At 41.0% G+C, this 25268-nt stretch overlaps 1 protein-coding gene across 3 annotated transcripts in view; it reads left to right on the top strand.

Moving 5' to 3' along the window:
• The first annotated feature begins 357 nt into the window (after window positions 1-357).
• LOC105220167 (uncharacterized) overlaps window positions 358-25268 on the top strand; it is a 65943-nt gene continuing 41032 nt past the window's right edge. For all 3 annotated transcript variants that reach the window (XM_054228142.1, XM_054228140.1, XM_054228141.1), the window contains exons 1-2: window positions 358-513; window positions 590-728. Coding sequence is in view for 1 of the 3 variants with exons in the window: in XM_054228140.1 (XP_054084115.1) it covers window positions 606-728 (123 nt within the window). In the remaining 2 variants the exon portion in view is untranslated. The remainder of the gene's footprint in view (window positions 514-589; window positions 729-25268) is intronic.

The following is a 25268-nucleotide window of genomic DNA, read 5'->3' as shown; positions in this document are numbered from 1 at the left end:
ACGAAACGGTGACCCAACAAATGACCAATACCTGTGATTAAAGGGTTACCCTGAAAATGAAAAATCAAACAGTCTCCACTGATAGATGGCTGATTAAAAAAAAACTACTACAGGGGGCTCTGCTAACCACAGAGTGACATATGCCTTTCCAAAACAAAGAAAAATTAGAGCAGAAAGACATATGCAGCATTGGCACCAAAACCAATGAGAGAGAGCGAGCAAAATAAGCACACCGACACGAAAAGAGGAGAAATGGTAACTTTTTTCCTGCTGCTAGAACAAAAGAGACCAAAATAATAATACAAGCTTTCTTTACCGGTAACCAATATTCCATTAGATAAGTAACTCTACTCGTCTTGCAGGGGCAATTTATTGCTAGCAATAGTTGTCAGAAACAATTTTCAGCAACTATTTCGACCCATTAGCTAATCGAAATTGATACGATTAATTTATCGTAAATAAAGTAAAGATATCAGAAAAGAATCTTATTGAAGTGATTGATTTTGGTCAATGGTTGGTTTATTTTTTTTTTTAATATTATCATTGTCTTTATAAAGCTATTCACTATAATTTTCTCTAAACATTTCAGTAATAAAAGATTTCACATGACGGCAAATGATATGGCAAAAATTAACGAAAGTACGAAATTGTTTGAGGAAATAATGGCAAGCGAATTTTCCTATTTATTCATGGATTCATTGGAAGAATATCCCGATATCGATCTAAAGGTATGTATGTGTACTAAGCAATAGATATTTTTGTACATTTCAAAATTAAAAAGTACATTGGAAATATTTACAAAAAATCCATTAAAGCACGTTTCGCAACGCGTGCGTGGATTCAAAATTGCAAGTGATGATATACAGATGATGTCTTGCTGAATTTAAAAGTAGTAGTGAGAAGGAATGATGCAGGTTTGCTTTAATTACCTTTTTAGTAATATACTAGCAGACCCGGCCACCTTTTGTTTGTGGGAATACATTAAATTAGTAAGTTTTTCAATATAGTGAAAAAATTCTTACGTATTAAAGAGGAAAAATAGTAAAAAACAGGGTCGGCTTTAGTATACCGTCAAACGATTTCGGGGTTAAAATGAATATGGATGCGTATAGAGGAGTAAACGTAATCTAGAGATCCTCTTCTTTTCGCGCAGAGGAGTAAACATAATCTAGAGATCCTCTTCTTTCCGCCCATATCCATTTTAACCCCGAAATCGTGGGACAGTATACTAATATTTTCCCAAAAACGTGGCGTTATATAGTTATTGAAAATGATTGATGCAAATCAACCTAATTTGGTGGGATAGCTGACTACGTTTAAAGTCCTTTGCGGTGCCTCCAGCGACCTCTTGTGAGCCAATGTGCGTTCGTCCAAAATTTTCAACTTGAATATGTGGAGAATATTCGCTATAGCCTATTTTTGGCGATTTTGCAAATTTAGTGTGCTAAGTAGCCCCTATTCCATCACTAGGGCTTCCTAACTTTTGCCAATATCAATGCAATTATACTTTTTTCCAGTACCCCAAGGTACAGCAAGTAACTTAATCCCTGCAGTACCTCTACTCACAGTTTTTATTTAAATATCGTATGTGTGTTCATTCAATTGTGGATCAGTTGTGCGAACTGTTTCATTGATCATATTGTTGTTATCTTTGTAATTCATGGCCGTTTCTTGTTTACATTTACATAATATATATAATTTATTATTATTGTTGTTGTTGTAGCGGTTATCAATCCCTACTTGAAAAGTAGAGATTAAATCTAGTTGTCGTCGAAATCATCTAACGGGGGGCCCAGGAAACATACTGTTTCGACAGGGTTGGACCACAGGGAAAAGGGTGTTAGATGAGTAGGGTTCGTTGGGCATGCAAAGAGGTGTTAGAATTATGCGGGGACTCGTTGCATGCGGGACATGTATTTTGTATGTCGGGGTTCAGTCTGGATAAGTCGGAGTTTAATCTGCTACAATATCCAGATCGAAGTTGTGCAAGGGTCACTCTGGTTTCACGTGGCAACTCGAGCTCTTCGTCTGCTATAGGTGGTGGGAAACAACTCTCAACGCAGTCGGTTCTACGCCACCGGAGTTGACCCGGATTTTATCCGGTAAAAGGCTGCCCTTTCGGAGGTCTAACCCTGTTTGGATCGATTAGTTTTAAGTCTATATAATTTATAATATACTAGTGGTGTTTTGTCTAAAAAAATTTGCTTTATTTATTCTATTTAGTATTTTTTTGGGGACCCTTTTTGCAATATTACATCCAAATTCTGTTTGTTATTTGTACATACGAGTGCGTTATATTGATCCGAAGTAATGTTGCTCTATTGACCTTTATAAAATACCACAATGAAGTTTTTTTCAACGATTTTCCGTCGAAATTATTCTCTTAATGATCCCAATAGGTATTAAGTGCAGGCTATGGGTAGATCGCTCGAAACTTTGGGTATGGTTCATCTTAAGTCAGTCTTTAACCACCCTAGAGCAGTGCTTCGGGTCGCTAGTCTGCTGAAAGATCCAAGCTAACGGTAAATCATTGGCATAATTCCTATTAAAATGTTCTGTTAAAATGTCTTTGTCCCACATAGCATGACTGATAATCCACCATGTTTCACCGATTTTGTTTGTGTATCGTGGGTTTAATGTTCTGTTAAAATGTCTTTGTCCATGCGCCAGCCATTTTACACTCAATTTGCACAAGTTGACATACCCCGTATGAGGTGAATTACCCACATACCATGACTATATCGTGGGTAATTTGACAACTTTTTTCCATTTTTTTATTGTTTTTTCTGAACCATCAACATCTCAAGAATATTGTGTTAAACTTTTAGGTCATTCGGAAAAAAAACTAACGAAGTTAGGTAACTTAGGTTTGCGTGCCTTCCAGCTACCTGCGCGGAGTGTACAAAACTTTGAATCGATTTTTCCAAATATGTAATTTTTAAAGTCGGTGACCAGCCTACAGAAAAAACTACTGCATCGATCGTTTTGAAATTTTGAACAAATATTCTACATATACATATATAGCTTTTGAATGACGTCGAGTTTTTCCAAAAATTACTAACAATTTTACAATAACAAATAGGTCAAAAGTGGCTAAAGAGAGTATTATAGTTTTGTTCACATAACGGTTGTTTGTATCACCCAAAACTAAACGAGTTAGATATAGGGTTATATATACCAAAGTGATCAGGGTGAAGAGTGGAGTTCAAATCCGAATGTCTGTCTGTCCGTCCGTCTGTGCAAGCTGTAACTTGAGTAAAAATTAAGATATGTTGATGAAACTTGACACACTTATTTCTTGGCACCATAGGAAGGTTGCTTTCGAAAATGAGCAAAATCGGATTACGGCCACGTCCACAAAATGGCGAAAGCCGAAAACACATAAGTGCCATAACTAAGCCATAAATAAAGCTATGGAAATAAAATTTGGTATGAAGGATCGCATTATGAAGGGGCATATTTGGATGTGTTTTTTTTTTTTTGGGCCGCGCCCCCAAATAGGTTTTTTGTATATATCTCGCAAACCAATAGAGCTATATAAACCAAACTTTCTGCAGTCGTTTTTTTAGCCATTTCCTTATACAGTCCAAAAATGACAGAAATCGGATAATAACCACGCCCCCCCCCATACAAAGGTTATTTTGAAAATTACTAAAAGTGGGTTAACTCACTAACCAAAAACGTCAGAAACACTAAATTTTACATAAGAAATGGCAGATGGAAGCTACACTCAGATCTTTTTACAAAATGGAAAATGGGAAAAAAATGTCGCCCACTTATGGGTCAAAAACCATATCTCAGGAACTACTCGATTCAATGAAACTTGGTTTATAATAGTTTCCTTACATCCCAATGATATGTTGTGAAAATAAGTCAAATCGCTTCACAACCACGCCTACTTCCTACATACCAGAACTTTGAAGACGATCTGAGTCGTTTACTTTACAATATCTAAAGTAAGTACTAGTGAAGATATCGGTGCAGAGCTTTGCACAAATACTATGTTTATAGTGTGGCAGCCCCATTCTAAAAATCGCCGAAATCGGACCATAGGTTTTTAAGGGCCCCATATATCGAACACGAGGGCATCGGTGCTTCTAACCTAATATTGTGGTTTCCAACTTTCAACGGACTTTATGCACTATATATGACGAATATGTGGGTCAAATTTGGTATTATTAATATAAATAAAGTTAAATAAATAAATTGCGAGAGTATAAAATGTTCGGTTACACCTGAACTTAGCCCTTCCTTACTTGTTTCGTCTAAAATCGTCATTTTGGCTTGAAAATGGTACCAAAAATGGAAAAATTAAAAAATCGACGATAATTCCGTTATTCCTCGCTATTTTTCGATAAAACTTTTTTAAGTATCCTTCAAATGTTGTACTCTCATATAATAATAAGTAAAATAAACCTACAGCAATAATTTTTTCTAAAAAAAAGGTCTTTTTTCGACGATTTCGGATTTTGTTGCGGCTCTGTACACTAGTGATTATCGCGGTCGTGTGTCGAGTGAACGTGGTTAGTATCATGCCGGGACTCATTGCATGCGGGACATGTATTTTGTATGTCGGGGTTTATTCTGGACAAGTAGGAGTAGGAGTGGCAACTCAAGCTCTTCGTCTGCTATAGGTGGTGGTTTGGTTCCAAGGACGCCATTCACTGGAAGGGAGTCAATAAAAGTGTTGATAGCTCCACTGTGAATGGCGTTTAGAGGGTGTCTAAAACTGTTTGCGTTCTGTTGCCAGTGCCCGACGTCATTATCGTACAATCATCTGCGTAGGAGGTAACAGAAATTCCCTCTGGTGGTTGAGGGAGTTCAGAGATATAGAAATTAAACAGTAACGGGGAGAGGACACCGCCCTGTGGAACCCCTTCTTTAATTTGTCTAAGTTTCGATGTTTTACCTCAAAATAATACAAATGATTGTCGACCGCTCAGGTAGTTCATAATCCATCTCTTCAGCCCCTGAGAAAATGTTGTTTGTTCGATGTCTTCTAGTAGCGTTGTTAAGTTGACCGTGTCAAAAGCTTTTGACAGCTAAAATAGCTCGCGAACCTCTCCGGGTCCGAGGAGGCATGGCTACCGAATTGAATTTCAACCCGGTCGTCATGTCTCCTGGGGTTTGACAGGGATTTGACGGTTGACCAGAGCTTGCTCACACCAGTGGAAAGATTACAGGACTTTAAGTGCTCTACCCATTTCGTCCGCATATAGTTATTTACTAGTTGTCGAATCTCCAAATTGAGATCCCTTATGCGGGGATAATAGGTATAGGTATTCTCGGTGAATTCTGTGAAGTCGTCCCAGTTAGCTTTAGTATAGTTAAGGTGCGGTTGTCCGCAGAAATAAAGTCGGGAGGTTTTTCAATCGAGATAATTATGGGCAGGTTATGCAGTTTATCAGACCACCGCTGGTGAAGTCTGGCGAGATGCTGCAAGTGCTCATAATTCTGGTAGGGGCTTCGTCATTCATTGTGCAGAATGTCGAATCGTCTATCTGTTCTGCCAGCTCCATCGAGCTCGACATCGCCTGCCCGGACAGCTATACGTTGACATTCTAGGATAGTGTCCCTGCGGTCGATGTCACCTTCGATAAAACGATATTGTACCTTAGTATGAATGCTAGGCCACCACCACTATCTCGCTCATGATCTTTACGTAAAACGTTGAATCCTGCAGAACTCAGAAGATCTGAGTGGCTGTTTAACTTGGTTTCTTGGACCGCAGCTATTGACTTAAGCCTTCCCGACTCATAAAATCAGCTTGGCCAGATTGGTCAGACTGGGAGTCATGCTGTCTACTTGAGCTCCTGGGGGCCGTAGTATGGCCCTAAGTTGGCCACTCCTTGAGAATGGCGGCGCGTTGCGCGAACTAGGTACAAGTTGCACTGCCGTACAGGCAACAGTCACAGTATTGCGTTGACAGCATGGGCCACATAACGTGTGGTACACTCCCTATGAGTCTTAAGGCCTGAACAGGTCTTAAGATAGCTCCATCCATTGCATGAGACCTAACCGAGGTGAATTTCGGATGGAGCCTTTTAGCGCATACGCAGCAGAAAAATACCTCAGGCCCTGGGTTGGACTCGATGCCAGCCCGGAGTAAGAGGATATGGAGCAACCCTGCTGCAAGGCGTAGCTCCAATGACGTACAACTAGACTTAAAACTAATCGATCCAAACAGGGTTAGAACTCCGAAAGGGCAGCCTTTGACCGGATAAAATCCGGGTCAACTCCGGTGGCGTAGAACCGGCTGCGTTGGGAGTTGGGTGATTGCCGACCGCTCACGTAGTTCATAATCCATCTCTTCAGCCCCGGAGAAAGTGTTGTTTGCTCGATGTCTTCTAGTAGCGTTGTTAAGTTGACCGTGTCACAAGCTTTTGACAGGTCCAACGCCACTAGGACGGTTCTTTTACAGGGTGGTTTTTGATTAAGACCATGAACTATCTGGGCGTTTATGACGCTAAGTGTTGTGGTGGTACTGTGCACTTTACGGAAACCATGTTGATGTTCTGCTAGGTTCAGGTAGTATGTGAGTGTCGGGAGCAGTAAAGCCTCAAGTGTCTTCACTACTGGGGAAAGGAGAGTTATCCGTCGATAGGACTCCCCTAGGTTGGCGGGTTTCCCAGGTTTCAGTAGTGGAACCACTCTTCCGATTTTCCACATATCGGGTATTTTAAGAGGGGTTAGCGACAAATTAAGTACCTTGGTTGGATATTCTACTCCCGTTGAAACTAGGTGTTTTAACATTAGAGAATTGATTCCGTCAGGACCGATGGCTTTAAGGGACTTGGTCTTCCTGATGACATCCTCAACCTCCCCGCTGGGGAAAACAAGTGGCGCGCCGTTGTTTCGCATTTTGCGCAGCCGTCTGGTGACACGTCTTTTAGCCTTGTCAACCGGGGGGTGCAATATAAATTGTCGGCTAAAATAGCTCGCGCACCTCTCCGGGTCCGAGGAGGCATGGCTACCGAATTGAATTTCAAACCGGACATCATGCCTTCTCGGGTTTAGAAGTTCCACTGTATTTGAAGTAAAAAAGTGCGTAAAATGTGTTAAAGTGTGTGGAATTGCTTCTTGAAATTTTTGATTTTTTTTTCTTTAACGCCGATGCTTGAAGTATTTCAACATTTCGCCATAAAAAGTTTTGTACATGCGTTATTCTGATTGTCAAAAGCGCATAAGGATGTCAAAATAATAAGCATCCAATTTAGATCAAAGTGGTCAAAGAGTAGTGGGTAGTGATACGTCCATTGTATATGAAGCCTTTCTCTCCTATCTTGGGAAAACTACTACTTTCCAAGTTTTCCGTGGTTTGCGATAAATATACGAAAACTCTCTTCAGTTTTTCTCGCCATTTTATCAAACCACTTATGCCCATCCGTACCTAGATCATATGCTCCGAATTTTATAACTTAAATTGTAGTTTGGTAATATCCCTTTTTGTTTAACTACTATTTTTCTTATAGTATTAAGGTTCAAGTGTGAGCTAAGTAATATTAGGATATCCAGATCACATTATTGCTTGACCAATTGTCTGTGACCACGTCCACTTACCTAAACATATATAAATTCTAATGTCCTTCCGTGCTGTGAATATCTGTTGCAAAAGTCTTATTTTTTATTTTTCGTATTTGTCCGGTTTTGCCTATCTACAATACAATCTCATATTGCTTATTAGTGATGAGCGATATTGCTATTTTTGAATCACTGTGATTTCAGTGATTGCTATTGTTAAATCACTGTGATTTTATATGGCTATTGCGATCACAACAAAAAAAAATAATTTATGAAAATTTGTACTCCGCACTTTATTTTAATTTTTTACATTTACATTTTTATTAATTTTAACAATATCCAAATTTTACCTGCTTTTGTAATCTCAAATAACTACTTAATAATTTTTGGGTACATTTAACTGCTTTTATATTCACCGTACCCAAAATTATCGAAATCGTAACTAAAACTGCTACTGTGATGACTGAACAGTGATTGCTACTTTCGAACTGATATTATTACTGAACATTGATTGTTACTTTCGAACTGGTATTGCTACTGAACAGTGAGTGCTACTTTCGAACTGATATTATTACTGAACAGTGATTGTTACTTTCGAACTGGTATTGATACTGAACAGTGATTGTTACTTTTCGAACTGATATTGTTACTGAACAGTGATTGCTACTTTCGAACTGATACTTTCGAACTGATATTGTTACTAAACAGTGATTGCTACTTTCGAACTGATATTGTTACTGAACTGTGGGTGCTACTTTCGAACTGATATTATTACTGAACAGTGATTGTTACTTTCGAACTGGTATTGCTACTGAACAGTGATTGTTACTTTTCGAACTGATATTGTTACTGAACAGTGAGTGCTACTTTCGAACTGATATTATTACTGAACAGTGATGTGCTGAACACATAGAAGACGACAAGCGACGAGCGACATCTGTCAAATATTAAAATACACGCGTTCTTATGGGCACAGGTTTTTTTGGCAACAGCACGACTTCACCACAAAAGGTTTGAAGTCTTCGCTGTTGCCAAATTAGAAATGTTTCTAATTTTGCCGACGACAATGGCCGCTGTAGAGCTGCCACTAACATGTGAAATGTAAAATTATTCAAAGTTCTCACAAGTATGACGTTATTTTGCCAGCAGAAACGTAAAATAGCTTTGATATATCATTTATAATAACAATCGATTATTTAAAACAAATAAATCGACCATTTTTACATTTTTTACGTAAGTAATTTCACTTTAAACTAAATATGTAAATTTTATTGAAGTGATAGATGTTAGTACGGCAACAATGAAATTGCTTTTTGATATGTCGCTGCCGTCTTCAAAATGTTCAAGACGCTGGCTTCAAAGCGACATTTGTGATCAGCCGTCGCTACGTCGTGCCGTGTCGTCGTCTTTTTGTTCAGCACTTCATTGTTACTTTCGAACTGCGTAGGAGGTAACAGAAATTCCCTCTGGTGGTTGAGGGAATTCAGAGATATAGAAATTAAACAGTAACGGGGAGAGGACACCGCCCTGTGGAACCCCTTCTTTAATTTGTCTAAGTTTCGATGTTTTACCTCAAAATAATACAAATGATTGTCGACCGCTCAGGTAGTTCATAATCCATCTCTTCAGCCCCTGAGAAAATGTTGTTTGTTCGATGTCTTCTAGTAGCGTTGTTAAGTTGACCGTGTCAAAAGCTTTTGACAGCTAAAATAGCTCGCGAACCTCTCCGGGTCCGAGGAGGCATGGCTACCGAATTGAATTTCAACCCGGTCGTCATGTCTCCTGGGGTTTGACAGGGATTTGACGGTTGACCAGAGCTTGCTCACACCAGTGGAAAGATTACAGGACTTCAAGTGCTCTACCCATTTCGTCCGCATATAGTTATTTACTAGTTGTCGAATCTCCAAATTGAGATCCCTTATGCGGGGATAATAGGGATCGACCTGGCGTATTTCAGTCGTGAAATTAGGGCGCATATTAGCAATTCTTCCGGCTGGTATGAAACGAGCATTAGCATCGGTGATCACCTTGCCGAATTGATGTTCGACAACGATTACGTTCGTAGGAATGGGAAGAGCGGCGAAGGTATTCTCGGTGAATTCTGTGAAGTCATCCCAGTTAGCTTTAGTATAGTTAAGGTGCGGTTGTCCGCAGAAATAAAGTCGGGAGGTTTTTCAATCGAGATAATTATGGGCAGGTTATGCAGTTTATCAGACCACCGCTGGTGAAGTCTGGCGAGATGCTGCAAGTGCTCATAATTCTGGTAGGGGCTTCGTCATTCATTGTGCAGAATGTCGAATCGTCTATCTGTTCTGCCAGCTCCATCGAGCTCGACATCGCCTGCCCGGACAGCTATACGTTGACATTCTAGGATAGTGTCCCTGCGGTCGATGTCACCTTCGATAAAACGATATTGTACCTTAGTATGAATGCTAGGCCACCACCACTATCTCGCTCATGATCTTTACGTAAAACGTTGAATCCTGCAGAACTCAGAAGATCTGAGTGGCTGTTTAACTTGGTTTCTTGGACCGCAGCTATTGACTTAAGCCTTCCCGACTCATAAAATCAGCTTGGCCAGATTGGTCAGACTGGGAGTCATGCTGTCTACTTGAGCTCCTGGGGGCCGTAGTATGGCCCTAAGTTGGCCACTCCTTGAGAATGGCGGCGCGTTGCGCGAACTAGGTACAAGTTGCACTGCCGTACAGGCAACAGTCACAGTATTGCGTTGACAGCATGGGCCACATAACGTGTGGTACACTCCCTATGAGTCTTAAGGCCTGAACAGGTCTTAAGATAGCTCCATCCATTGCATGAGACCTAACCGAGGTGAATTTCGGATGGAGCCTTTTAGCGCATACGCAGCAGAAAAATACCTCAGGCCCTGGGTTGGACTCGATGCCAGCCCGGAGTAAGAGGATATGGAGCAACCCTGCTGCAAGGCGTAGCTCCAATGACGTACAACTAGACTTAAAACTAATCGATCCAAACAGGGTTAGAACTCCGAAAGGGCAGCCTTTGACCGGATAAAATCCGGGTCAACTCCGGTGGCGTAGAACCGGCTGCGTTGGGAGTTGGGTGATTGCCGACCGCTCACGTAGTTCATAATCCATCTCTTCAGCCCCGGAGAAAGTGTTGTTTGCTCGATGTCTTCTAGTAGCGTTGTTAAGTTGACCGTGTCACAAGCTTTTGACAGGTCCAACGCCACTAGGACGGTTCTTTTACAGGGTGGTTTTTGATTAAGACCATGAACTATCTGGGCGTTTATGACGCTAAGTGTTGTGGTGGTACTGTGCACTTTACGGAAACCATGTTGATGTTCTGCTAGGTTCAGGTAGTATGTGAGTGTCGGGAGCAGTAAAGCCTCAAGTGTCTTCACTACTGGGGAAAGGAGAGTTATCCGTCGATAGGACTCCCCTAGGTTGGCGGGTTTCCCAGGTTTCAGTAGTGGAACCACTCTTCCGATTTTCCACATATCGGGTATTTTAAGAGGGGTTAGCGACAAATTAAGTACCTTGGTTGGATATTCTACTCCCGTTGAACCTAGGTGTTTTAACATTAGAGAATTGATTCCGTCAGGACCGATGGCTTTAAGGGACTTGGTCTTCCTGATGACATCCTCAACCTCCCCGCTGGGGAAAACAAGTGGCGCGCCGTTGTTTCGCATTTTGCGCAGCCGTCTGGTGACACGTCTTTTAGCCTTGTCAACCGGGGGGTGCAATATAAATTGTCGGCTAAAATAGCTCGCGCACCTCTCCGGGTCCGAGGAGGCATGGCTACCGAATTGAATTTCAAACCGGACATCATGCCTTCTCGGGTTTAGAAGTTCCACTGTATTTGAAGTAAAAAAGTGCGTAAAATGTGTTAAAGTGTGTGGAATTGCTTCTTGAAATTTTTGATTTTTTTTTCTTTAACGCCGATGCTTGAAGTATTTCAACATTTCGCCATAAAAAGTTTTGTACATGCGTTATTCTGATTGTCAAAAGCGCATAAGGATGTCAAAATAATAAGCATCCAATTTAGATCAAAGTGGTCAAAGAGTAGTGGGTAGTGATACGTCCATTGTATATGAAGCCTTTCTCTCCTATCTTGGGAAAACTACTACTTTCCAAGTTTTCCGTGGTTTGCGATAAATATACGAAAACTCTCTTCAGTTTTTCTCGCCATTTTATCAAACCACTTATGCCCATCCGTACCTAGATCATATGCTCCGAATTTTATAACTTAAATTGTAGTTTGGTAATATCCCTTTTTGTTTAACTACTATTTTTCTTATAGTATTAAGGTTCAAGTGTGAGCTAAGTAATATTAGGATATCCAGATCACATTATTGCTTGACCAATTGTCTGTGACCACGTCCACTTACCTAAACATAAAAAAATGTAAATTCTAATGTCTTTCCGTGCTGTGAATATCTGTTGCAAAAGTCTTATTTTTTATTTTTCGTATTTGTCCGGTTTTGCCTATCTACAATACAATCTCATATTGCTTATTAGTGATGAGCGATATTGCTATTTTTGAATCACTGTGATTTCAGTGATTGCTATTGTTAAATCACTGTGATTTTATATGGCTATTGCGATCACAACAAAAAAAAATAATTTATGAAAATTTGTACTCCGCACTTTATTTTAATTTTTTACATTTACATTTTTATTAATTTTAACAATATCCAAATTTTACCTGCTTTTGTAATCTCAAATAACTACTTAATAATTTTTGGGTACATTTAACTGCTTTTATATTCACCGTACCCAAAATTATCGAAATCGTAACTAAAACTGCTACTGTGATGACTGAACAGTGATTGCTACTTTCGAACTGATATTATTACTGAACATTGATTGTTACTTTCGAACTGGTATTGCTACTGAACAGTGAGTGCTACTTTCGAACTGATATTATTACTGAACAGTGATTGTTACTTTCGAACTGGTATTGCTACTGAACAGTGATTGTTACTTTTCGAACTGATATTGTTACTGAACAGTGATTGCTACTTTCGAACTGATATTGTTACTAAACAGTGATTGCTACTTTCGAACTGATATTATTACTGAACAGTGATTGTTACTTTCGAACTGGTATTGCTACTGAACAGTGATTGTTACTTTTCGAACTGATATTGTTACTGAACAGTGATTGCTACTTTCGAACTGATATTGTTACTAAACAGTGATTGCTACTTTCGAACTGATATTGTTACTAAACAGTGATTGCTACTTTCGAACTGATATTGTTACTGAACTGTGGGTGCTACTTTCGAACTGATATTATTACTGAACAGTGATTGTTACTTTCGAACTGGTATTGCTACTGAACAGTGATTGTTACTTTTCGAACTGATATTGTTACTGAACAGTGAGTGCTACTTTCGAACTGATATTATTACTGAACAGTGATGTGCTGAACACATAGAAGACGACAAGCGACGAGCGACATCTGTCAAATATTAAAATACACGCGTTCTTATGGGCACAGGTTTTTTTGGCAACAGCACGACTTCACCACACAAAGGTTTGAAGTCTTCGCTGTTGCCAAATTAGAAATGTTTCTAATTTTGCCGACGACAATGGCCGCTGTAGAGCTGCCACTAACATGTGAAATGTAAAATTATTCAAAGTTCTCACAAGTATGACGTTATTTTGCCAGCAGAAACGTAAAATAGCTTTGATATATCATTTATAATAACAATCGATTATTTAAAACAAATAAATCGACCATTTTTACATTTTTTACGTAAGTAATTTCACTTTAAACTAAATATGTAAATTTTATTGAAGTGATAGATGTTAGTACGGCAACAATGAAATTGCTTTTTGATATGTCGCTGCCGTCTTCAAAATGTTCAAGACGCTGGCTTCAAAGCGACATTTGTGATCAGCCGTCGCTACGTCGTGCCGTGTCGTCGTCTTTGTGTTCAGCACTTCATTGTTACTTTCGAACTGCGTAGGAGGTAACAGAAATTCCCTTTGGTGGTTGAGGGAATTCAGAGATATAGAAATTAAACAGTAACGGGGAGAGGACACCGCCCTGTGGAACCACTTCTTTAATTTGTCTAAGTTTCGATGTTTTACCTCAAAATAATACAAATGATTGTCGACCGCTCAGGTAGTTCATAATCCATCTCTTCAGCCCCTGAGAAAATGTTGTTTGTTCGATGTCTTCTAGTAGCGTTGTTAAGTTGACCGTGTCAAAAGCTTTTGACAGCTAAAATAGCTCGCGAACCTCTCCGGGTCCGAGGAGGCATGGCTACCGAATTGAATTTCAACCCGGTCGTCATGTCTCCTGGGGTTTGACAGGGATTTGACGGTTGACCAGAGCTTGCTCACACCAGTGGAAAGATTACAGGACTTCAAGTGCTCTACCCATTTCGTCCGCATATAGTTATTTACTAGTTGTCGAATCTCCAAATTGAGATCCCTTATGCGGGGATAATAGGGATCGACCTGGCGTATTTCAGTCGTGAAATTAGGGCGCATATTAGCAATTCTTCCGGCTGGTATGAAACGAGCATTAGCATCGGTGATCACCTTGCCGAATTGATGTTCGACAACGATTACGTTCGTAGGAATGGGAAGAGCGGCGAAGGTATTCTCGGTGAATTCTGTGAAGTCGTCCCAGTTAGCTTTAGTATAGTTAAGGTGCGGTTGTCCGCAGAAATAAAGTCGGGAGGTTTTTCAATCGAGATAATTATGGGCAGGTTATGCAGTTTATCAGACCACCGCTGGTGAAGTATGGCGAGATGCTGCAAGTGCTCATAATTCTGGTAGGGGCTTCGTCATTCATTGTGCAGAATGTCGAATCGTCTATCTGTTCTGCCAGCTCCATCGAGCTCGACATCGCCTGCCCGGACAGCTATACGTTGACATTCTAGGATAGTGTCCCTGCGGTCGATGTCACCTTCGATAAAACGATATTGTACCTTAGTATGAATGCTAGGCCACCACCACTATCTCGCTCATGATCTTTACGTAAAACGTTGAACCCTGCAGAACTCAGAAGATCTGAGTGGCTGTTTAACTTGGTTTCTTGGACCGCAGCTATTGACTTAAGCCTTCCCGACTCATAAAATCAGCTTGGCCAGATTGGTCAGACTGGGAGTCATGCTGTCTACTTGAGCTCCTGGGGGCCGTAGTATGGCCCTAAGTTGGCCACTCCTTGAGAATGGCGGCGCGTTGCGCGAACTAGGTACAAGTTGCACTGCCGTACAGGCAACAGTCACAGTATTGCGTTGACAGCATGGGCCACATAACGTGTGGTACACTCCCTATGAGTCTTAAGGCCTGAACAGGTCTTAAGATAGCTCCATCCATTGCATGAGACCTAACCGAGGTGAATTTCGGATGGAGCCTTTTAGCGCATACGCAGCAGAAAAATACCTCAGGCCCTGGGTTGGACTCGATGCCAGCCCGGAGTAAGAGGATATGGAGCAACCCTGCTGCAAGGCGTAGCTCCAATGACGTACAACTAGACTTAAAACTAATCGATCCAAACAGGGTTAGAACTCCGAAAGGGCAGCCTTTGACCGGATAAAATCCGGGTCAACTCCGGTGGCGTAGAACCGGCTGCGTTGGGAGTTGGGTGATTGCCGACCGCTCACGTAGTTCATAATCCATCTCTTCAGCCCCGGAGAAAGTGTTGTTTGCTCGATGTCTTCTAGTAGCGTTGTTAAGTTGACCGTGTCACAAGCTTTTGACAGGTCCAACGCCACTAGGACGGTTCTTTTACAGGGTGGTTTTTGATTAAGACCATGAACTATCTGGGCGTTTATGACGCTAAGTGTTGTGGTGGTACTGTGCACTTTACGGAAACCATGTTGATGTTCTGCTAGGTTCAGGTAGTATGTGAGTGTCGGGAGCAGTAAAGCCTCAAGTGTCTTCACTACTGGGGAAAGGAGAGTTATCCGTCGATAGGACTCCCCTAGGTTGGCGGGTTTCCCAGGTTTCAGTAGTGGAACCACTCTTCCGATTTTCCACATATCGGGTATTTTAAGAGGGGTTAGCGACAAATTAAGTACCTTGGTTGGATATTCTACTCCCGTTGAACCTAGGTGTTTTAACATTAGAGAATTGATTCCGTCAGGACCGATGGCTTTAAGGGACTTGGTCTTCCTGATGACATCCTCAACCTCCCCGCTGGGGAAAACAAGTGGCGCGCCGTTGTTTCGCATTTTGCGCAGCCGTCTGGTGACACGTCTTTTAGCCTTGTCAACCGGGGGGTGCAATATAAATTGTCGGCTAAAATAGCTCGCGCACCTCTCCGGGTCCGAGGAGGCATGGCTACCGAATTGAATTTCAAACCGGACATCATGCCTTCTCGGGTTTAGAAGTTCCACTGTATTTGAAGTAAAAAAGTGCGTAAAATGTGTTAAAGTGTGTGGAATTGCTTCTTGAAATTTTTGATTTTTTTTTCTTTAACGCCGATGCTTGAAGTATTTCAACATTTCGCCATAAAAAGTTTTGTACATGCGTTATTCTGATTGTCAAAAGCGCATAAGGATGTCAAAATAATAAGCATCCAATTTAGATCAAAGTGGTCAAAGAGTAGTGGGTAGTGATACGTCCATTGTATATGAAGCCTTTCTCTCCTATCTTGGGAAAACTACTACTTTCCAAGTTTTCCGTGGTTTGCGATAAATATACGAAAACTCTCTTCAGTTTTTCTCGCCATTTTATCAAACCACTTATGCCCATCCGTACCTAGATCATATGCTCCGAATTTTATAACTTAAATTGTAGTTTGGTAATATCCCTTTTTGTTTAACTACTATTTTTCTTATAGTATTAAGGTTCAAGTGTGAGCTAAGTAATATTAGGATATCCAGATCACATTATTGCTTGACCAATTGTCTGTGACCACGTCCACTTACCTAAACATATGTAAATTCTAATGTCCTTCCGTGCTGTGAATATCTGTTGCAAAAGTCTTATTTTTTATTTTTCGTATTTGTCCGGTTTTGCCTATCTACAATACAATCTCATATTGCTTATTAGTGATGAGCGATATTGCTATTTTTGAATCACTGTGATTTCAGTGATTGCTATTGTTAAATCACTGTGATTTTATATGGCTATTGCGATCACAACAAAAAAAAAATAATTTATGAAAATTTCCGCACTTTATTTTAATTTTTTACATTTACATTTTCATTAATTTTAACAATATCAGTGATTGTTACTTTTCGAACTGATATTGTTACTGAACAGTGATTGCTACTTTCGAACTGATACTTTCGAACTGATATTGTTACTGAACTGTGGGTGCTACTTTCGAACTGATATTATTACTGAACAGTGATTGTTACTTTCGAACTGGTATTGCTACTGAACAGTGATTGTTACTTTTCGAACTGATATTGTTACTGAACAGTGAGTGCTACTTTCGAACTGATATTATTACTGAACAGTGATGTGCTGAACACATAGAAGACGACAAGCGACGAGCGACATCTGTCAAATATTAAAATACACGCGTTCTTATGGGCACAGGTTTTTTTGGCAACAGCACGACTTCACCACACAAAGGTTTGAAGTCTTCGCTGTTGCCAAATTAGAAATGTTTCTAATTTTGCCGACGACAATGGCCGCTGTAGAGCTGCCACTAACATGTGAAATGTAAAATTATTCAAAGTTCTCACAAGTATGACGTTATTTTGCCAGCAGAAACGTAAAATAGCTTTGATATATCATTTATAATAACAATCGATTATTTAAAACAAATAAATCGACCATTTTTACATTTTTTACGTAAGTAATTTCACTTTAAACTAAATATGTAAATTTTATTGAAGTGATAGATGTTAGTACGGCAACAATGAAATTGCTTTTTGATATGTCGCTGCCGTCTTCAAAATGTTCAAGACGCTGGCTTCAAAGCGACATTTGTGATCAGCCGTCGCTACGTCGTGCCGTGTCGTCGTCTTTGTGTTCAGCACTTCATTGTTACTTTCGAACTGCGTAGGAGGTAACAGAAATTCCCTCTGGTGGTTGAGGGAATTCAGAGATATAGAAATTAAACAGTAACGGGGAGAGGACACCGCCCTGTGGAACCACTTCTTTAATTTGTCTAAGTTTCGATGTTTTACCTCAAAATAATACAAATGATTGTCGACCGCTCAGGTAGTTCATAATCCATCTCTTCAGCCCCTGAGAAAATGTTGTTTGTTCGATGTCTTCTAGTAGCGTTGTTAAGTTGACCGTGTCAAAAGCTTTTGACAGCTAAAATAGCTCGCGAACCTCTCCGGGTCCGAGGAGGCATGGCTACCGAATTGAATTTCAACCCGGTCGTCATGTCTCCTGGGGTTTGACAGGGATTTGACGGTTGACCAGAGCTTGCTCACACCAGTGGAAAGATTACAGGACTTCAAGTGCTCTACCCATTTCGTCCGCATATAGTTATTTACTAGTTGTCGAATCTCCAAATTGAGATCCCTTATGCGGGGATAATAGGGATCGACCTGGCGTATTTCAGTCGTGAAATTAGGGCGCATATTAGCAATTCTTCCGGCTGGTATGAAACGAGCATTAGCATCGGTGATCACCTTGCCGAATTGATGTTCGACAACGATTACGTTCGTAGGAATGGGAAGAGCGGCGAAGGTATTCTCGGTGAATTCTGTGAAGTCGTCCCAGTTAGCTTTAGTATAGTTAAGGTGCGGTTGTCCGCAGAAATAAAGTCGGGAGGTTTTTCAATCGAGATAATTATGGGCAGGTTATGCAGTTTATCAGACCACCGCTGGTGAAGTCTGGCGAGATGCTGCAAGTGCTCATAATTCTGGTAGGGGCTTCGTCATTCATTGTGCAGAATGTCGAATCGTCTATCTGTTCTGCCAGCTCCATCGAGCTCGACATCGCCTGCCCGGACAGCTATACGTTGACATTCTAGGATAGTGTCCCTGCGGTCGATGTCACCTTCGATAAAACGATATTGTACCTTAGTATGAATGCTAGGCCACCACCACTATCTCGCTCATGATCTTTACGTAAAACGTTGAACCCTGCAGAACTCAGAAGATCTGAGTGGCTGTTTAACTTGGTTTCTTGGACCGCAGCTATTGACTTAAGCCTTCCCGACTCATAAAATCAGCTTGGCCAGATTGGTCAGACTGGGAGTCATGCTGTCTACTTGAGCTCCTGGGGGCCGTAGTATGGCCCTAAGTTGGCCACTCCTTGAGAATGGCGGCGCGTTGCGCGAACTAGGTACAAGTTGCACTGCCGTACAGGCAACAGTCACAGTATTGCGTTGACAGCATGGGCCACATAACGTGTGGTACACTCCCTATGAGTCTTAAGGCCTGAACAGGTCTTAAGATAGCTCCATCCATTGCATGAGACCTAACCGAGGTGAATTTCGGATGGAGCCTTTTAGCGCATACGCAGCAGAAAAATACCTCAGGCCCTGGGTTGGACTCGATGCCAGCCCGGAGTAAGAGGATATGGAGCAACCCTGCTGCAAGGCGTAGCTCCAATGACGTACAACTAGACTTAAAACTAATCGATCCAAACAGGGTTAGAACTCCGAAAGGGCAGCCTTTGACCGGATAAAATCCGGGTCAACTCCGGTGGCGTAGAACCGGCTGCGTTGGGAGTTGGGTGATTGCCGACCGCTCACGTAGTTCATAATCCATCTCTTCAGCCCCGGAGAAAGTGTTGTTTGCTCGATGTCTTCTAGTAGCGTTGTTAAGTTGACCGTGTCACAAGCTTTTGACAGGTCCAACGCCACTAGGACGGTTCTTTTACAGGGTGGTTTTTGATTAAGACCATGAACTATCTGGGCGTTTATGACGCTAAGTGTTGTGGTGGTACTGTGCACTTTACGGAAACCATGTTGATGTTCTGCTAGGTTCAGGTAGTATGTGATGTCGGGAGCAGTAAAGCCTCAAGTGTCTTCACTACTGGGGAAAGGAGAGTTATCCGTCGATAGGACTCCCCTAGGTTGGCGGGTTTCCCAGGTTTCAGTAGTGGAACCACTCTTCCGATTTTCCACATATCGGGTATTTTAAGAGGGGTTAGCGACAAATTAAGTACCTTGGTTGGATATTCTACTCCCGTTGAACCTAGGTGTTTTAACATTAGAGAATTGATTCCGTCAGGACCGATGGCTTTAAGGGACTTGGTCTTCCTGATGACATCCTCAACCTCCCCGCTGGGGAAAACAAGTGGCGCGCCGTTGTTTCGCATTTTGCGCAGCCGTCTGGTGACACGTCTTTTAGCCTTGTCAACCGGGGGGTGCAATATAAATTGTCGGCTAAAATAGCTCGCGCACCTCTCCGGGTCCGAGGAGGCATGGCTACCGAATTGAATTTCAAACCGGACATCATGCCTTCTCGGGTTTAGAAGTTCCACTGTATTTGAAGTAAAAAAGTGCGTAAAATGTGTTAAAGTGTGTGGAATTGCTTCTTGAAATTTTTGATTTTTTTTTCTTTAACGCCGATGCTTGAAGTATTTCAACATTTCGCCATAAAAAGTTTTGTACATGCGTTATTCTGATTGTCAAAAGCTTGTTACTTTTCGAACTGATATTGTTACTGAACAGTGATTGCTACTTTCGAACTGATACTTTCGAACTGATATTGTTACTGAACTGTGGGTGCTACTTTCGAACTAATATTATTACTGAACAGTGATTGTTACTTTCGAACTGGTATTGCTACTGAACAGTGATTGTTACTTTTCGAACTGATATTGTTACAGTGAGTGCTACTTTCGAACTGATATTATTACTGAACAGTGATGTGCTGAACACATAGAAGACGACAAGCGACGAGCGACATCTGTCAAATATTAAAATACACGCGTTCTTATGGGCACAGGTTTTTTTGGCAACAGCACGACTTCACCACAAAAGGTTTGAAGTCTTCGCTGTTGCCAAATTAGAAATGTTTCTAATTTTGCCGACGACAATGGCCGCTGTAGAGCTGCCACTAACATGTGAAATGTAAAATTATTCAAAGTTCTCACAAGTATGACGTTATTTTGCCAGCAGAAACGTAAAATAGCTTTGATATATCATTTATAATAACAATCGATTATTTAAAACAAATAAATCGACCATTTTTACATTTTTTACGTAAGTAATTTCACTTTAAACTAAATATGTAAATTTTATTGAAGTGATAGATGTTAGTACGGCAACAATGAAATTGCTTTTTGATATGTCGCTGCCGTCTTCAAAATGTTCAAGACGCTGGCTTCAAAGCGACATTTGTGATCAGCCGTCGCTACGTCGTGCCGTGTCGTCGTCTTTTTGTTCAGCACTTCATTGTTACTTTCGAACTGCGTAGGAGGTAACAGAAATTCCCTCTGGTGGTTGAGGGAATTCAGAGATATAGAAATTAAACAGTAACGGGGAGAGGACACCGCCCTGTGGAACCCCTTCTTTAATTTGTCTAAGTTTCGATGTTTTACCTCAAAATAATACAAATGATTGTCGACCGCTCAGGTAGTTCATAATCCATCTCTTCAGCCCCTGAGAAAATGTTGTTTGTTCGATGTCTTCTAGTAGCGTTGTTAAGTTGACCGTGTCAAAAGCTTTTGACAGCTAAAATAGCTCGCGAACCTCTCCGGGTCCGAGGAGGCATGGCTACCGAATTGAATTTCAACCCGGTCGTCATGTCTCCTGGGGTTTGACAGGGATTTGACGGTTGACCAGAGCTTGCTCACACCAGTGGAAAGATTACAGGACTTCAAGTGCTCTACCCATTTCGTCCGCATATAGTTATTTACTAGTTGTCGAATCTCCAAATTGAGATCCCTTATGCGGGGATAATAGAGATCGATCGTATTTCAGTCGTGAAATTAGGGCGCATATTAGCAATTCTTCCGGCTGGTATGAAACGAGCATTAGCATCGGTGATCACCTTGCCGAATTGATGTTCGACAACGATTACGTTCGTAGGAATGGGAAGAGCGGCGAAGGTATTCTCGGTGAATTCTGTGAAGTCGTCCCAGTTAGCTTTAGTATAGTTAAGGTGCGGTTGTCCGCAGAAATAAAGTCGGGAGGTTTTTCAATCGAGATAATTATGGGCAGGTTATGCAGTTTATCAGACCACCGCTGGTGAAGTCTGGCGAGATGCTGCAAGTGCTCATAATTCTGGTAGGGGCTTCGTCATTCATTGTGCAGAATGTCGAATCGTCTATCTGTTCTGCCAGCTCCATCGAGCTCGACATCGCCTGCCCGGACAGCTATACGTTGACATTCTAGGATAGTGTCCCTGCGGTCGATGTCACCTTCGATAAAACGATATTGTACCTTAGTATGAATGCTAGGCCACCACCACTATCTCGCTCATGATCTTTACGTAAAACGTTGAATCCTGCAGAACTCAGAAGATCTGAGTGGCTGTTTAACTTGGTTTCTTGGACCGCAGCTATTGACTTAAGCCTTCCCGACTCATAAAATCAGCTTGGCCAGATTGGTCAGACTGGGAGTCATGCTGTCTACTTGAGCTCCTGGGGGCCGTAGTATGGCCCTAAGTTGGCCACTCCTTGAGAATGGCGGCGCGTTGCGCGAACTAGGTACAAGTTGCACTGCCGTACAGGCAACAGTCACAGTATTGCGTTGACAGCATGGGCCACATAACGTGTGGTACACTCCCTATGAGTCTTAAGGCCTGAACAGGTCTTAAGATAGCTCCATCCATTGCATGAGACCTAACCGAGGTGAATTTCGGATGGAGCCTTTTAGCGCATACGCAGCAGAAAAATACCTCAGGCCCTGGGTTGGACTCGATGCCAGCCCGGAGTAAGAGGATATGGAGCAACCCTGCTGCAAGGCGTAGCTCCAATGACGTACAACTAGACTTAAAACTAATCGATCCAAACAGGGTTAGAACTCCGAAAGGGCAGCCTTTGACCGGATAAAATCCGGGTCAACTCCGGTGGCGTAGAACCGGCTGCGTTGGGAGTTGGGTGATTGCCGACCGCTCACGTAGTTCATAATCCATCTCTTCAGCCCCGGAGAAAGTGTTGTTTGCTCGATGTCTTCTAGTAGCGTTGTTAAGTTGACCGTGTCACAAGCTTTTGACAGGTCCAACGCCACTAGGACGGTTCTTTTACAGGGTGGTTTTTGATTAAGACCATGAACTATCTGGGCGTTTATGACGCTAAGTGTTGTGGTGGTACTGTGCACTTTACGGAAACCATGTTGATGTTCTGCTAGGTTCAGGTAGTATGTGAGTGTCGGGAGCAGTAAAACCTCAAGTGTCTTCACTACTGGGGAAAGGAGAGTTATCCGTCGATAGGACTCCCCTAGGTTGGCGGGTTTCCCAGGTTTCAGTAGTGGAACCACTCTTCCGATTTTCCACATATCGGGTATTTTAAGAGGGGTTAGCGACAAATTAAGTACCTTGGTTGGATATTCTACTCCCGTTGAACCTAGGTGTTTTAACATTAGAGAATTGATTCCGTCAGGACCGATGGCTTTAAGGGACTTGGTCTTCCTGATGACATCCTCAACCTCCCCGCTGGGGAAAACAAGTGGCGCGCCGTTGTTTCGCATTTTGCGCAGCCGTCTGGTGACACGTCTTTTAGCCTTGTCAACCGGGGGGTGCAATATAAATTGTCGGCTAAAATAGCTCGCGCACCTCTCCGGGTCCGAGGAGGCATGGCTACCGAATTGAATTTCAAACCGGACATCATGCCTTCTCGGGTTTAGAAGTTGCACTGTATTTGAAGTAAAAAAGTGCGTAAAATGTGTTAAAGTGTGTGGAATTGCTTCTTGAAATTTTTTATTTTTTTTTTCTTTAACGCCGATGCTTGAAGTATTTCAACATTTCGCCATAAAAAGTTTTATACATGCGTTATTCTGATTGTCAAAAGCGCATAAGGATGTCAAAATAATAAGCATCCAATTTAGATCAAAGTGGTCAAAGAGTAGTGGGTAGTGATACGTCCATTGTATATGAAGCCTTTCTCTCCTATCTTGGGAAGACTACTACTTTCCAAGTTTTCCGTGGTTTGCGATAAATATACGAAAACTCTCTTCAGTTTTTCTCGCCATTTTATCAAACCACTTATGCCCATCCGTACCTAGATCATATGCTCCGAATTTTATAACTTAAATTGTAGTTTGGTAATATCCCTTTTTGTTTAACTACTATTTTTCTTATAGTATTAAGGTTCAAGTGTGAGCTAAGTAATATTAGGATATCCAGATCACATTATTGCTTGACCAATTGTCTGTGACCACGTCCACTTACCTAAACATATGTAAATTCTAATGTCCTTCCGTGCTGTGAATATCTGTTGCAAAAGTCTTATTTTTTATTTTTCGTATTTGTCCGGTTTTGCCTATCTACAATACAATCTCATATTGCTTATTAGTGATGAGCGATATTGCTATTTTTGAATCACTGTGATTTCAGTGATTGCTATTGTTAAATCACTGTGATTTTATATGGCTATTGCGATCACAACAAAAAAAAAATAATTTATGAAAATTTGTACTCCGCACTTTATTTTAATTTTTTACATTTACATTTTTATTAATTTTAACAATATCCAAATTTTACCTGCTTTTGTAATCTCAAATAACTACTTAATAATTTTTGGGTACATTTAACTGCTTTTATATTCACCGTACCCAAAATTATCGAAATCGTAACTAAAACTGCTACTGTGATGACTGAACAGTGATTGCTACTTTCGAACTGATATTATTACTGAACATTGATTGTTACTTTCGAACTGGTATTGCTACTGAACAGTGAGTGCTACTTTCGAACTGATATTATTACTGAACAGTGATTGTTACTTTCGAACTGGTATTGCTACTGAACAGTGATTGTTACTTTTCGAACTGATATTGTTACTGAACAGTGATTGCTACTTTCGAACTGATATTGTTACTAAACAGTGATTGCTACTTTCGAACTGATATTATTACTGAACAGTGATTGTTACTTTCGAACTGGTATTGCTACTGAACAGTGATTGTTACTTTTCGAACTGATATTGTTACTGAACAGTGATTGCTACTTTCGAACTGATATTGTTACTAAACAGTGATTGCTACTTTCGAACTGATATTGTTACTAAACAGTGAGTGCTACTTTCGAACTGATATTATTACTGAACAGTGATTGCTACTTTCGAACTGATATTGTTACTAAACAGTGATTGCTACTTTCGAACTGATATTGTTACTGAACTGTGAGTGCTACTTTCGAACTGATATTGTTACTAAACAGTGATTGCTACTTTCGAACTGATATTGTTACTGAACTGTGAGTGCTACTTTCGAACTGATATTATTACTGAACAGTGATTGTTACTTTCGAACTGGTATAGCTACTGAACAGTGATTGTTACTTTTCGAACTGATATTGTTACTGAACAGTGAGTGCTACTTTCGAACTGATATTATTACTGAACAGTGATTGCTACTTTCGAACTGATATTGTTACTAAACAGTGATTGCTACTTTCGAACTGATATTGTTACTGAACTGTGAGTGCTACTTTCGAACTGATATTGTTACTAAACAGTGATTGCTACTTTCGAACTGATATTGTTACTGAACTGTGAGTGCTACTTTCGAACTGATATTATTACTGAACAGTGATTGTTACTTTCGAACTGGTATAGCTACTGAACAGTGATTGTTACTTTTCGAACTGATATTGTTACTGAACAGTGAGTGCTACTTTCGAACTGATATTATTACTGAACAGTGATGTGCTGAACACATAGAAGACGACAAGCGACGAGCGACATCTGTCAAATATTAAAATACACGCGTTCTTA

This window comes from Zeugodacus cucurbitae, chromosome 3 (assembly GCF_028554725.1).
Source record: "Zeugodacus cucurbitae isolate PBARC_wt_2022May chromosome 3, idZeuCucr1.2, whole genome shotgun sequence".
In the NCBI taxonomy this organism is placed as follows: Eukaryota; Metazoa; Arthropoda; class Insecta; order Diptera; family Tephritidae; genus Zeugodacus; species Zeugodacus cucurbitae.
The sequence above is the reverse complement of the archived record's forward strand: the minus strand, read 5'-3'. Positions and strand labels throughout refer to the sequence as shown.